Genomic DNA, 13,592 nt, shown 5'->3' with positions numbered 1-13,592 from the left:
TCACATTTGATTTGATTTTTAACTTGAACATTAAAGGGTTGAATGTTTAACTTGTGCGTTTGGAAAGCGACATCGGCAGCTCTGCAGCAGGGAAACAAGATGAGAAGACAGATCTGTGTTGCCAGATCTCATGAGAGTTCATTTCTGAGACAGAAACGGGTCTTGAATAAGATTCCTTTCCCCCTGATCAGTCTTAAAAAATGCTATTTAAGTGTCAGTTTGTTCTGAAGATCTGAAAAATTGCTCCAATATTTATATTTCAGCGACGATGAGGAACAATGAAAGAAAGATAGAATCACAGTCTGTGAGCTGGTCCCGCCGGAGTGAACGGGCTCAGAGCTGAGTCTGGTCTGCTGAGGGGGGCGGAGACACCATGTGACACGGTGACAGGAAGTTACTGTGAATGCACCTTTATGGCAAGTGGATTTAACATTTAAAAGCTAAGTTTGACTATCCGGAATTAACATTGTAGATAAGATATCAACAACGGCGGCACGGTGGCACAGTGGTTAGCACTGTTGCCTCACAGCAAGAAGGTCCTGGGTTCGAATCCCGGGCCGCCCAGGGCCTTTCTGTGTGGAGTTTGCATGTTCTCCCCGTGTCTGCGTGGGTTTCCTCCGGGTACTCCGGTTTCCCCCACCACTAAAAACATGTCGGCTAGGTTAATCCTCCAGTCAGTGCCCCTGACCAAAGGCACTGGCTCATAATCTGGAGTTGGTCCCCGGGCGCTGCACCGCGGCTGCCCACTGCTCCTCAGGGATGGGTTAAATGCAGAGAAAGAATTTCACTGTACTAGCTGTATATGTGACTAATAAAGTACCTTTACCTTTACCTTTACCTTACGTCTTTCTGACTAGTCGTAACTACATTTTGAATAGTTGGATTTTTTATTCAAGATATCTGTAATTCAGTTTTGCCTAGTCAAAAAGAACATTTCAGATATCCGCAACTACATTTTTCCTAGGACAAATGACGTCACTTTTGCCATTCATGTGTATGGGGTTTGTCGTTACAGATATCTACAATTCAGTTGCGGATATCCGATTTGTGAATTACTGATATCTGTAACTGAATTACGACTAGTACTAATTCCAGTTGGAGATATCTACAATTTGATTCTGACTAGTCATAATTCCAGTTACAGATATCTACAACGTCATTTCGCCTAGTCAAAACTTAATTTAAGATATATGAAAAGGGACATGTAGATATCTTTAATTGAGGTGAATTAAATCTTGAAAAGGAATTATGACTAGTCAGAATCAAATTGTTTTGATTCTCAAACTGGAATTAGTACTAGTTGTAATTCTGTTACAGATTTCTGTAATTCACATAGCGGATATCTGCAACTGAATTGTAGATATCTGTAACGACAAACCCCATACACATGAATGGCAAAAGTGACGTCATTTGTCCTAGGAAGAACGTAGTTGCAGATATCTGAAATGTTCTTTTTGACTCGGCAAAACTGAATTACAGATATGTACAACACATATCCAGTCTGGCTTTTAAATGTTAAAATGGCTTGTTGCCATACACACCGTCTCCTGTCTCAGCTGTCGCTGATGGAGGCCGGACGCTGACGTCTCCACAGAAAAGTCAAACTACTTAATGCGCTGGCACCAAACATCAGCATAGAAATACAGACCATAAATCAGGAGGAGCAGTGAGTGCACCTCTCAGAGACACTGGGGGGGGGGCACACCATCACCCACCTGAAACCTGACTCCGCTGACGTTGACGTACAGGATCTCGTCCGATCTGGACGTGTTGTCCACCGGGGGCTTGGGCATGGTCTTCTTGGCCAGCGGCAGCCAGCCCACCGCAGCCGCCCGCGCAAACGGCAGCCACGTCGCCACGCCGGCCGCCATCTTGCATCAGAGCGTCTCACCTGTGGAGAACGGGTGGGGGGTCCTCTGGGGGAGGGGGAGGAGCTAACGGATCCCAGGTGAGAGCCTCGACTGGCGCGTCGCCGCTCACTTCTCCGCCTGCCCCGATTCCCTCGGGCAGCGAGAGAGAAGGTGGTCGGACATGTTGCGGGGGGGGGGAGGGGAGGAGGGGGAGGGAGGGGTCAGAGCAGGTCAGGTGTCAAGCCATGAAAGGAAGGCCACGAAGGGGGCGGGAAACCATCCAACAGGTGTGTGTCCAGATCTTTACTTAACGGAGAGACTTCCTGTTTCCAAAATAAAACTCAGAGAAATGAGCTGAAATATTCCTCTTTTTCTGATTATTGCTGCTGTTGTCTGGTTCGTCCAATAAATAACAAGCTGCTCCAGCTTAAAACAAAAAGTCTTGATAGAAAAGCATCTCACCAGGACAGAAACTCTGTCAGATAATAATATGAAATATGAGTTATTCTCTGGTTTTGCAGGCTGAAATTCACAGCAACAAAAAGCAAAAAATCAAAAGATCCGGGCAGCAAAGTGTTAAAGCATCTGTGGTCTGGCCTCCACCTCACTGCTTCCTCCCTCTCTCTCTCTCTCTCCCTCTGTTTGAGTCTAGCTCTCTCGGCCGCCCTCTCTCCCACTGAAGACAGATTTGTTGCAGCGCCACAGCCTTTCAAATTCTTATTAAATTGTGATGATGGTCCCTGAAGTTGCAAGATAGACAGAATCGCCTGCCTCCCTCTAAGTGTTTCTCTACTGTGGAGATTATGGATCTGCAGCCTCTTCCTCTCTTTCTCTTTCTGCTTTTGCTTGCTGTTTTGTCCTCTCTACTTTCCCTTCATCTGTGCTTTACTGTCTCTGTGTCTCTCTCTCACTCTCTCTCTTCTGGAGTCGGCGGGGCATTAGCGGTGGTGGTGGAGAGACACCGGCCTTGTTTTGAAGAGCGAGGAGGAGGCGTTCAGACGGTTCTTACTCCATGTCCATGTAAGGCCGTCCTGTCAGAAAACACACAAACAGAAAGAGAGACAGACAGTGAGAGATGAAGCAGGACAAGACAAGAGGAGACGAGGTTTTTGAGGAAATTAAAAAAAGAAAAGTCAGAGAAAGACAATGTGAGGGGACAACTAGAATAATGCAAAAATGAAAGGAGGTGAAGTGAGGTAAATGTTAGCAAAAGAAGAAAAAACTAAGAATTGGGGAGGAAGGAAGGAGAGAGGACATATGGGAGGAAAGACAACGGGTATAGAGAGGGAAAGAAGGGAGAGTGGATGGGAGAGGTGGGCAGAAAAGGAGGAGGAAGACGGAAAAAAGAACAGAAAGAATTGCTAGAAGGAATGAGCAGTGAAGGAAGGAAGGAAGGAAAGGGTGATTAGAGAGAAGATGGAAAAGTAAAGACAGGAGGGACAGAGGTGAAGCACGTGGAAGAAATTATGGAAGGGAAAAGTGGAAATAAGTGACAGAAAGAGGAAAGGGAGGAGGAAGAGAGGAGGAGATGAAGAGGAAGTGGAAGAGGAGAAGTGAAGAGACAGGGAGAGAAAGGAAGAAGGGAATAGTTGTTAATAAGAGGGAATGAGGAAAAACAGAGGGAAGGAGTGAGAGAGTGAGAATGGGAGCAGCAAAGGAATTTATGTGCAGAGAGGAGAGAAGAAGAAAAGGAAGAAAGTATGTGTGGACAGATGGAGAGAGATATCCAGGAAATAAAGAGCAAAGGGGAAAAAAAGAATAATGTGGGAAAAGATGAGAAATGAAAACGCTGATGGACTTGGGTGATAATAAGAGGAGAGGAAGAACTATGGAGGAAAAGAACAAGAAAATGGAGGAGGAGTAGCAGCAAGCAGCTGATCACTGCCGTTTTTTATCAGTCAGTGACTTCTTTGGAACTATATTCAGAGGCGAATTAATCCACATTTGGTGCTGTAGTATGTGTTTGTGGCAGCAGGGTGGTGTGTGTAAGTGTGTGTGTGTCTAAACAAACTACAGTGTGCGATGTGGGTTAAGCAGAAGTATGTCAGTGACACGGTGGGACTCTGTGACTCTGTGGTGCGCTTGTGGAAACAGAGGAATCAGGTAATTCACAGTACTGGACTGGTTTGAAGCTGCACATGTGGTTTGATGTTCTAGTTTCTGTACTGGTACTTGTTCTCTGCCTCCGTTTGAATCAACACATCATGTCACAGCAGAACACTGAGCGGTGTGTAAACAGCTTCATGTCGTCCGCTCGCTGACAAGGTGACTACGTCCGCGTCAAGGTTGGAGGTTCAGTGCAGCAATGAACCGAATGGAAGGAAATCAGTGTAAAAAACTGAAGGATGGAAAATTGACCAAAGTCAAATTTACATAATTTGAAGTAAATGGGCCAGTTAATGAAAACAGAGCTCACCGCTCCATTACACAGGAGACTGACAAACTGTCCAAGCAGAAAACAGGACCAAAACCACATCAGACAGAACAACTCAATGAGAGGCCGCAAAGTTACATTCAAGGGCTTTTAGATTTCCAGGCTTAAAAACTAAATAATCAAAAAATGTAATTCTGATTACGCTTAATATTCATGTTGTATAGCATCATTAAGAAAATGACACTGTAGCACAGGTGTAAAGACATAATGATGCTGTTTTTTGATTACTTTTACTAATTTTCCCAGTAATTCTCATCATCATTATCATAAGTGTTATTATTATTACCATCACTATTTTAACTTTTTATGGTTAACACAGCAGAGGTTGTTTAATTAATATATTCATTTGTTTTGTTATGCTACCACTAACATCAGATTTTTTTATTGCTTGAATGGTTCAAATACAACTAATACAATTTAAATCACATAAATTACATTTGACCTGAAAAACAAACATGAGCAGCAAGAGGAAGTATATTTGTAATTATATATAATTATGAGTGACTTATGCCTGCCACACACATAAAGATAATCGGGCTGATTTTGCCCCGATTTTCCCCCTTCCGACCACGGACAGACACCGCCCGATTATCTTAAGGTCTTAAGATTATCTTATAAGATTCTCTTGTAGTGTGTGGTGTGTTAAGAGTCAAAATTCCCCCGACAATCGGCTCAGAAAACGTTCGGCGCCGATAATCGTAAGTATTAAACATGTTCAATATTTACGATTATCGGGGCCGACTTCGGTGGCCGTTTCAATCAAAAGTCATCTTGTGTGTGGGAAGCCGGTGTTGTGCGGAGAAGTGCCTGCTTGCCGAGCTCTGCATGCTGCTCGCGGCAACAAGCCACTTCTCCGCACAGGACCGGCAACCTTACAGAGAGCCACGGTGCAGCCCTGGTATTACATGAGGTTCACACAGACATCCACGCATACACAGGAGGTTTCCTGATAGCCGTTAGCAAAGACAGTAGCGCTCGTAGCCGGCAATACAGCAGCCATGTTTAAACGATCATGTGACCGCCGCTCACAGCCCGTCATGTGACAGCGCACGGGTCCCTATTGGACAGCCGCTTGACTGCTCGGCGTCCGGAGCCACAGACACACAGACACACACAGATGGGATCGTTGTAAAGGCTGAAGTGTCCCGCTTTCATTAAAAAAAAATTACGTCTCTCTTATTGTCCATTCCGGAAATAGACCCGAAAGAGTAGCTACAACGACACCCCTGGTATCGCTGCTGATGCCGGATTGTTTTCTGACCAGAGGGTCAAGATTCTGAAAAATCTCAATGTGTGTGGTGTGGTGTGTTGTGTTTGGAATATCGCAGGACACCACACACAATACGATCAAAACTGTTCAATCACAGATTTTTTATCTTCATGTGTGGGGTCTCTCACAGATAATAAATCGGTTGAGATTTATAAAATCTTTATGTGTGTGGCAGGCTTTAGTTGTGATGCCTCCCCAATGTGGAAACAAGCCCACACACTTGTTTTTTTCATTCACATTAACAAGTTGTTTTAAATAAAGGGCCTGAGCAGCAGGAGCTCTTCGTCTCCTACTTCCTGTTTATATATGTTAACTGAACATATAGAAACCAGTCAAGAGATGTTAATGCACAAGACTGATAGGTTATACAGCGGATCATATGTGGTGTTTATTGATCCTCTCCTTCTCAGCTCAACCCGTGTCCATGTGTTTAAGATGAAGATATAAAGCTGCAGGTTATTAAAGATGTTTTTTTATGGCCGGGCGTGCGCAGCGTCCTCAGGCCCTGCTGAGGAAAAACACAGCCGTCCATCTCACTCTTTATTTCTCCCTCTGCGTTCTTCATTCAATAAAGCAGCCACAATAAAGTTTCCTGTGAAGCTGCACTTCGTCAGATGAAAAGTTATTGTCGTGGGTTTATTGCATGAAGTCCACAGTGGGAGCAATAAAACTTTTCCCTCCTTAGGTTTGCCTTGAATCACGGAGTCTGTTTGAACATTAACTTCCTCAGCTTCCGAGACCGTCGTAGTCGTCGTCATCATCACCATCTTGTTTGTCAGAGAACTTTATCTCTGGTTCCAGTGGAGAGATAAAAGTTGCTGCAAACGTGGAGGAAACGTCTGAATCAACCTATGAAGTCTGAGGTCATTTGTTTTCATTTGGTTCATCTAACGCAGCTGATACTCACATACTGCAAATACTGGAAGTGGAAACACGCAGCGGAATGCTACGACGTTAGCCACAGCTGCTACATCCATCCCAGTGTAATCAACAACCTGAACTTGCTCTTTCCTCCTTGAGGATGTTTGTGCAGTAATGTTCTGGTTAAGTGCAATAATACTGCTCAAATCTAACAAATGGAGGAATGCAATTATCTTCTAGATCTGTCTCATCTTAGATTTTAATCCTGAAAATTTGTGTTATAATGGAAATGTGCTAAATTTCATTGCATAGCTGTGCAATGACAAATAAAGGCTTTCTATTTGAATCGCTTTCAGTGAGATAATGGACATTAATGGCTCCAGGAAATTGCTCTTCCTGTGCTGTCTGCATAATTATGTTAAGATGTTTTAGATTTCACATTAATGGCTATTTATAAATATATTAATTATATATGTTTATACATGGATATTTCAAATTTTCTCATTTCAGCTGGTGATGACGTAGATGTAGAAGAGAGGAGGCCCCAGGACGGAGCCCTGGGGAACACCACCAGTTATGTTATATATGTTCTGATGAGTAATTGCAAATCAATGCAGGACATCCTTCAAACATAATACACACCAGCATCTTCACTATCATCTTCACTATCTTCATCTCCAAAAAAACCCCAAAATCATTAATTAAATCAATAAAATAAATGAATAATTAACCAACTAATCTAAAGTTCCTTAATGAAACAAGCACAGAAAACAGCCGCATAAACACAAAGCAAATGTATGGGTGTTGATGTAAAGACACACACACACACACACACACACACACACACACACACACACACACACACACACACACACACACACACACACACACCGTTGTGTACCTGTCCTGCCTCAGTAAAATCTCTGGTGTGTGTGTTGCTGAATTATGAATGAAACTTTCAGCCTGGATGATTCAGTTAAACTGCACTGCCTCAGTTACCACCGAGCACATACAATCCACCACAACACACACACACACACACACACATATATGAACACACACATGACAACAAATATTAACACACAGCCTTGCCCTGCCTGCACAGCACTTTTTTTTCTAGAAAGAGATTTCCATTATTTCAACAGGGAAGCTTTTACATTACATTAGACACAGCAGGAACACACACACACAGTCACTGCACTGTTCTACTATGCAGCAATGTTTAGTTTTATGTCAGTGTGTTACTGTGGCCATGAAGTGCAAATGCCTGGATAAAAGTTGATCATTCACAGCTGTAGTAGGTGCAACAGTCATAAGTGTCCCGAGGAGATTTACTAGCAGCAATAAGAGCAGCAGTGGTACAGTGGTGGTGTTAGTAGTCTTAGTCCTGGGTGTCCCCGTGAGTCTCAGTCCTGTCCGTCCTCTCTGTGGGAATCCCTGCTGACATCATGGCCAGACATTAGATATATTACTGCATCCTCCTGATGCTTTTTATCATAGCCACCACAGCTCTGGGATCAGCTGTCACACTGACCGGCTCCTGCGGCTTCAACCCTGGAATCTTCCGGTAATGGGTCGGCTGCTTGGTTTTATGGTTCTGACCGTGTGAGGGCTGATCCTGAGTCAGTGGATTTTCTGTCCGCCTGCTGAGTGAAGGAAGGACCAGCACTAACAGCGTGTGGTGCTTTCACTACAGCAGTGTGGAAGATTCGCTCTAACTTCAGAGCTGCCATGAATTAAGTTACATGAGACCAACTGAAGTTTAAATATGAATAAAATCAAATTAGACCGAGAGTTACTGCAGCGTCTGTCAAGTCTTTTCCATCCAGTCTGTGCACTGAACCTTTCTCCTGCATCATTTATCCCTACACTGTATGAGCTGAGGAAAACAGATAGAGAATAATCACTGTTTTAACTGGGTTGTTAGTATTTACATGACTGCTATTTTTAAGTGATTCCTGCTGGGAATGATAATAATACACCTTATTTGTAGGCGCCTTTCAGGACATAATAGAATCAATGTAACTGCATGAAAATAGATATGATTAAATGCTGGTGTTAGAGCAATACAGGGGTGTTTTTGAGGACGTGGGATTTGGAGATAGGAAGAGAATTAATTCACATTTATCACATTTATTCTGTATTTGAGGGGGAATTTATTCTTTTTCTTCTTCAGTTTTTCATGTTTTTTTATTTTCTGCTATGATAGTACCTTGTATTTTGGTGGCAAAAGAAAATGTTTAACATGATAAAATATAATAATTCTTTGGCTTTGGACCTGGATTTTCTGTCTTTCACACCGATATAAAAATAAAACCTTCAAGCGTTGTTCCACTGACAAACAGATACTGTATACGTATATGACACCGTGTTTCTCCAGATGTGATACGCAGCATCTGATACAGGAGAAACAGGATATAACCTGATCTGCTGCTGATGTGACAGATGTTTCTGTAAATACAAAATCAAAGCTTTACTGTACGAGCGCCGATCAATAACGGGAGAACAATGTGTCTCCGATCGCTGATCAACGGAGCAGAAAACATGTTTCTGATTACCGATCAATAACGAGGAAGCAGGGCTCTCTGATCACGGATCAATAAGACGGTAAACAGGCCCAGGAAGTCCGACGGGGAGCTTCAGTTCTGCAGCGGACGCAGACCGAGGCAGCAAAAAGCCTCCTTAGTTTACATTTCAGACAAACTCAGAGCTACGCCTTCATCCAGAGGCAAATCAGGATACCCACACACCCTGAACGCACCAAACTGAGGGGTGGGGCTAAGGGACATAGGGGGGCAGAACAGCCATCTTTCTGAACAAACACAGCCACCAAACTGACCTGAGAACAGTCAGTTATACACCTGGACTAAACTGAGCGGAAAATGTGAATTAAGACTTTATGTCTAATTAAATAATTCATTCGCTGACTGAAGCTGATGCTGCTGGAAGAGACAGGGACGGCTTCCAAAAAGCAGTCAGACTGCTCCTTTAAAGTAAAAAACGTGCCGTGCTGTCACTCAGGCTGAAGTAAGTAACAGGAGGAACAGTGTTTCTGCTGGAGTGGAAACTGATGTAGACACACACACACACACACACACACAGAGGACATGGGCGGTCAGTCTGAGTGTTTGTGTGAAACCATTAGACGACCATCAGTGAGCAGCACTTCACTGCAGCAGACACACACACTCACACACACACTCACACTGGCCAATGAAAACACAAGAGATCAAATGGTTCAAAGAAGAATCAGAAGAAAACAGTTAAGTAGAAATACGGACAAGCGTCGCACACTTTCAAATCCAACTGATCGACATAACGAGGAAATGTTCATCTACATATTTGGCAACTTGTAACTACGACGACAGTTAACGTCTCTGGTTCACTGTGACTCCATCAGAAAGAGAAAAAAGGTTTGAGATCAGAGCTGGATTCAGTCGCTGCTCACGTTAACACAACTTTTTCTGCTGCTGCTTCACAATAAATCACAGCAGCTGGACAACACCGGAGGACTTTTATTGTGAAACAGGAAACACAATGTGACGGTGATCTTATCATCCAGACAAGAAGACGGCGGACGGACGCGTGTTTTGTTTTTTCTCTGCCAGCGCGAACTCTGATGTCAATTTGTAAAAGGCTGATTATTAATTGAACATTGATTTCTGTATTGATTATTGAGAGCTTGGCTGCACTGCCAGCAGATTCTACAGTGGCGTTCATCTGGTTTTATGACAGTTAACTCAAAGTTTTTGACCACTGCTCGGAGAAAATAGAGCGCCTGTATACATTCACCATTTACTGCTATTGATAATCAAGATAATCAATCAAATATCAATTAAACTAATTATTGGAAAATAAATAATATAACTGTGGGGCAACAAGACTCGATGCTGAACTTCACTGGTGCAAATTTTCGATAACTTCGCAATTAATCAAATTGATTATTCTTAGAACAGAGGATCAAAACATCTGGGATTTACAGATGCTGATTGGCTCGACCGGCAGCTGAGTGAAGGTTAAAACAACCTGTCAGTGTTCATTCTTCTACCCTCTCTCTTTTCCTTTCACACATTTCTCGTGTTCGCTCGTTTCTTTGTGCAACTTGTTTTTTGTCCTCAGTATATTTTTGCCTGTCCTGCATCACCACACAACCTCAACTACTTGCATGTGAAAAATCTGCTTGGCAACAAACCAGCGGCACTTTGGCACATGGAGCCTCCATGTTTGTTTGGTTTTCAGGCATATCAGTGTTATTTTTGTGTGTGTGTGTGTGTGTTTTTTTTTTTGCCAAATCAGATCCACCAGAGCTTTCAGAAAAATGTTCCCCAGTCATAACTTAGAACTTTGGACACAAAGTCAGAATATGATTATTATGATAAAACCAAACATCTCAAATAGAATGTTACAGATTATTTTTACAGTCCACAGGACCGAAGCAACACTGAGCAGTCACCGTCCACACACTCCGTCCTCACACACTCCTCACACACTCACTACAGCACCTCATGTGAATTCATCTCCTCCTGTTTGCTGGAGAAGAAAACTTGCAGTGAGCAGCATTTTAAGAAAAATAGCTGAAGCCGTTTTCAAACTGAAGCAACACATTTGTGAGCCTTTCTCTCTGAACCGAGGAGCTCCAGAGCACACACACACACACACACACACACACACACACACGGAGCAGGAAGTCAGGGAGTATTCTTCTGTATCTATATGAATTCTACTTCAAAACTTAAACTTTATGAAAATTGAATGAGGTTTGGTTGTGTTGAGTTGTGGTGCAGCCACAGAGCCAATACGTGAGGACGGAGTGAGTGTGTGCGTGTGTGTGTCTACATACTGTATGATGAAAAGTGTGTGTGTGTCTCTGAATGCTAACCACCGTTAATAGCAAACACACAGAACTTCATTACTAATTCATACAGCTACATTACGTCAACCTCAATACACACATGCACACACACACACAACATAATTGTGTATTTTTGTTTCTTCCTCTTCTTCATCTTATTCTATTATTATTTTGTTTTTTTTCTGACCTCACCTGCTGCAGCTACTCTATTCTATTCTATTCTATTCTATTCTATTCTATTCTATTCTTTCCTTGTCCTGCTGTTCCACTTCTTTCTTTCCTTTTCTTTCTATTCTTTCTTGTCACATATTTTTTCTTTCCTGGCTCTCCTCTCCTCTCAACTCTTCTTTTATGACAAGTTTTCTGCTCTGATTCTATTTCCTTCTCCTCTCTCTAAACTCTTTCCCCTCTCTCTCTCTCTCTCTGTCTCTCCGTCCCTCAGTCCGGTCCCCTGCTCCGGTCCTCCTGTCCTCCACCAGACTTCTACTCTCCCCTTCTCATTCTATTCTCAGCGGTAGCGGAGTATCTGGAGCAGTTTTCATCCTACTTACCACGGCTGATGATGATGATGATGATGAAGGTGAGGAGGCAGAGGAGGGTGAGGAAGAGCAGAAGCAGGTTTTTGTTTTTTGTTCCAGGTGGAAACAGGATGGACGGATGCAGGAGGACGCAGGAAGAACAATAAAAAAGAAGAAGGTGGAGGAGGAGGAGTGTTGTTTTACTGTCTCAGATCTGTCCTGCTCTGCTGCCGCGGCAACAACCACATCTCCTGTCATCCCTCCTCTCTCTCTCTCTCTCTCTCCCTTACACACACATGCTGGCTCACTCGCACTCTCTCTCCCTCCCTCCCTCTCTCTCTCTCTCTGACTCCACCTCCTTCCATTTGGTTTGCTCGACCCTCCCCTCCTTCTCCCTTTACTCTCTCTCCCTCTCTCGGTTCGTTTGTCATCTCTCGCTCTCCTGCTCTTGTTCCTCTCGTCCCTCCTTTTCTTTATGCACTCACACTTAAACACACACACACACACACACACACACACGCTGCTCCACATTAAACAGACTGATGGGAGTTTCATTTTGGGAAGAGAGAGAGAGAGAGAGAGAAATGGAGAGAAGGAAACAAGGAGAGAGTAGAATTTACATCTGATATAATAGATCAGTAAGAAAATTCAGATAACAAATGAATAAATAAACACAGGTAAATAACTCTTTCCTGTATCTGGGACACATGAGGAAAACTTATTTTCATATGGTCATCAGCTTTAGTCGATTTCATACAAACTATCAGAGGCAGAAACATATTTACAATAAGACTGATGTTAAAACTGCTTCCAGATCAGCTGTTGTTAGTTAGTTCAACATGTTGGCAAATTGGCCCATTGCCATAATCGCTATAGTCATAGCAGTTGGTTTGTTACCTTTAATTGTCGGTGCAAGCTATTTTAGAACGGTGGAGCAGAGCCGTGAGCTGCTCAGAGCTACGCTACGGAGGCTAATGGAATTTCTTGGTTTCCCTCATCAAACTCATCAAATACACAATCTAGCAACTCCAAAACGCTCTGGTGGACAAGTTGTGACCTGCACATTCACCACGCTATGAGATAATAACAGAACGTTACCAGACAGAGTTGTTTTAGAGGGAAATACAGAGACTGCTTGCTGAAAAACTGTCCCTGAAGGCAACGTGCTTCAGTGGTTTTGCATGAATTTCCCTCTAAAACAACTCTGTGTGGTAACGTTCTGTTATTATCTCATAGCGTGGTGAATGTGCAGGTCACAACTTGTCCACCTGAGCGTTTTTGAGTTGTTGGATTGTGTATTTGATGAGTTTGATGAGGGAAACCAAGAAATTCCATTATCCTCCGTAGCGTAGCTCTGAGCAGCTTGCGGCTCTGCTCCTAAAAACAGCTCGCACCGACAATTAAAGGTAACAAACCTACTGGTCTGACTATAGGGATTATGGCAATGGGTCAATTTGCCAAAATGTTGAACTATCCCTTTACGAATTTGTTTAGTAAAAAAAACAATTATTTCTTTATTTTCAAACTGACATATTTCTAATTAAACTAATTTTTATCTCTAAATTTTGAAAAGAAAAATCATGACTTTATTAACTATTGGCATTTACTTACAAAATTACAACATCCGGTGTTGATAAAGAGATGGACTGATGATTCATACTATTTACTTTTTCTTTTGTCTGATCATAGAGGGTTGTTGTGTAAAAACTGTGCAGAGGTCAGGTGTCATTGTTCCCTCAGACACGTGAAGAAACACAATCAGCTTAACCACTTAGTCAGACAAAACACTACCCACCACCCAAACCCA

General features: G+C 42.9%; 1 protein-coding gene across 1 annotated transcript in view; it reads right to left on the bottom strand.

Annotated features, from left to right (window-relative positions):
• The window catches only part of kcnd1 (potassium voltage-gated channel, Shal-related subfamily, member 1), a 90,892-nt gene extending 88,753 nt beyond the window's left edge, over positions 1 to 2,139 (bottom strand). Inside the window, exon 1 of the mRNA XM_085780801.1 lies at positions 1,716 to 2,139. Coding sequence (XP_085636927.1) covers positions 1,716 to 1,871 — 156 coding nt within the window. The 5' untranslated portion in view covers positions 1,872 to 2,139. The remainder of the gene's footprint in view (positions 1 to 1,715) is intronic.
• Between the last annotated feature and the right edge of the window lie 11,453 nt (positions 2,140 to 13,592).

This window comes from Trachurus japonicus, chromosome 7, assembly GCF_045865225.1.
Source record: "Trachurus japonicus isolate A0001 chromosome 7, Traja_1.0".
Lineage (NCBI taxonomy): Eukaryota > Metazoa > Chordata > Actinopteri > Carangiformes > Carangidae > Trachurus > Trachurus japonicus.
Note: the sequence above shows the minus strand (reverse complement) of the source record. Positions and strands in the feature narration are given on the sequence as shown.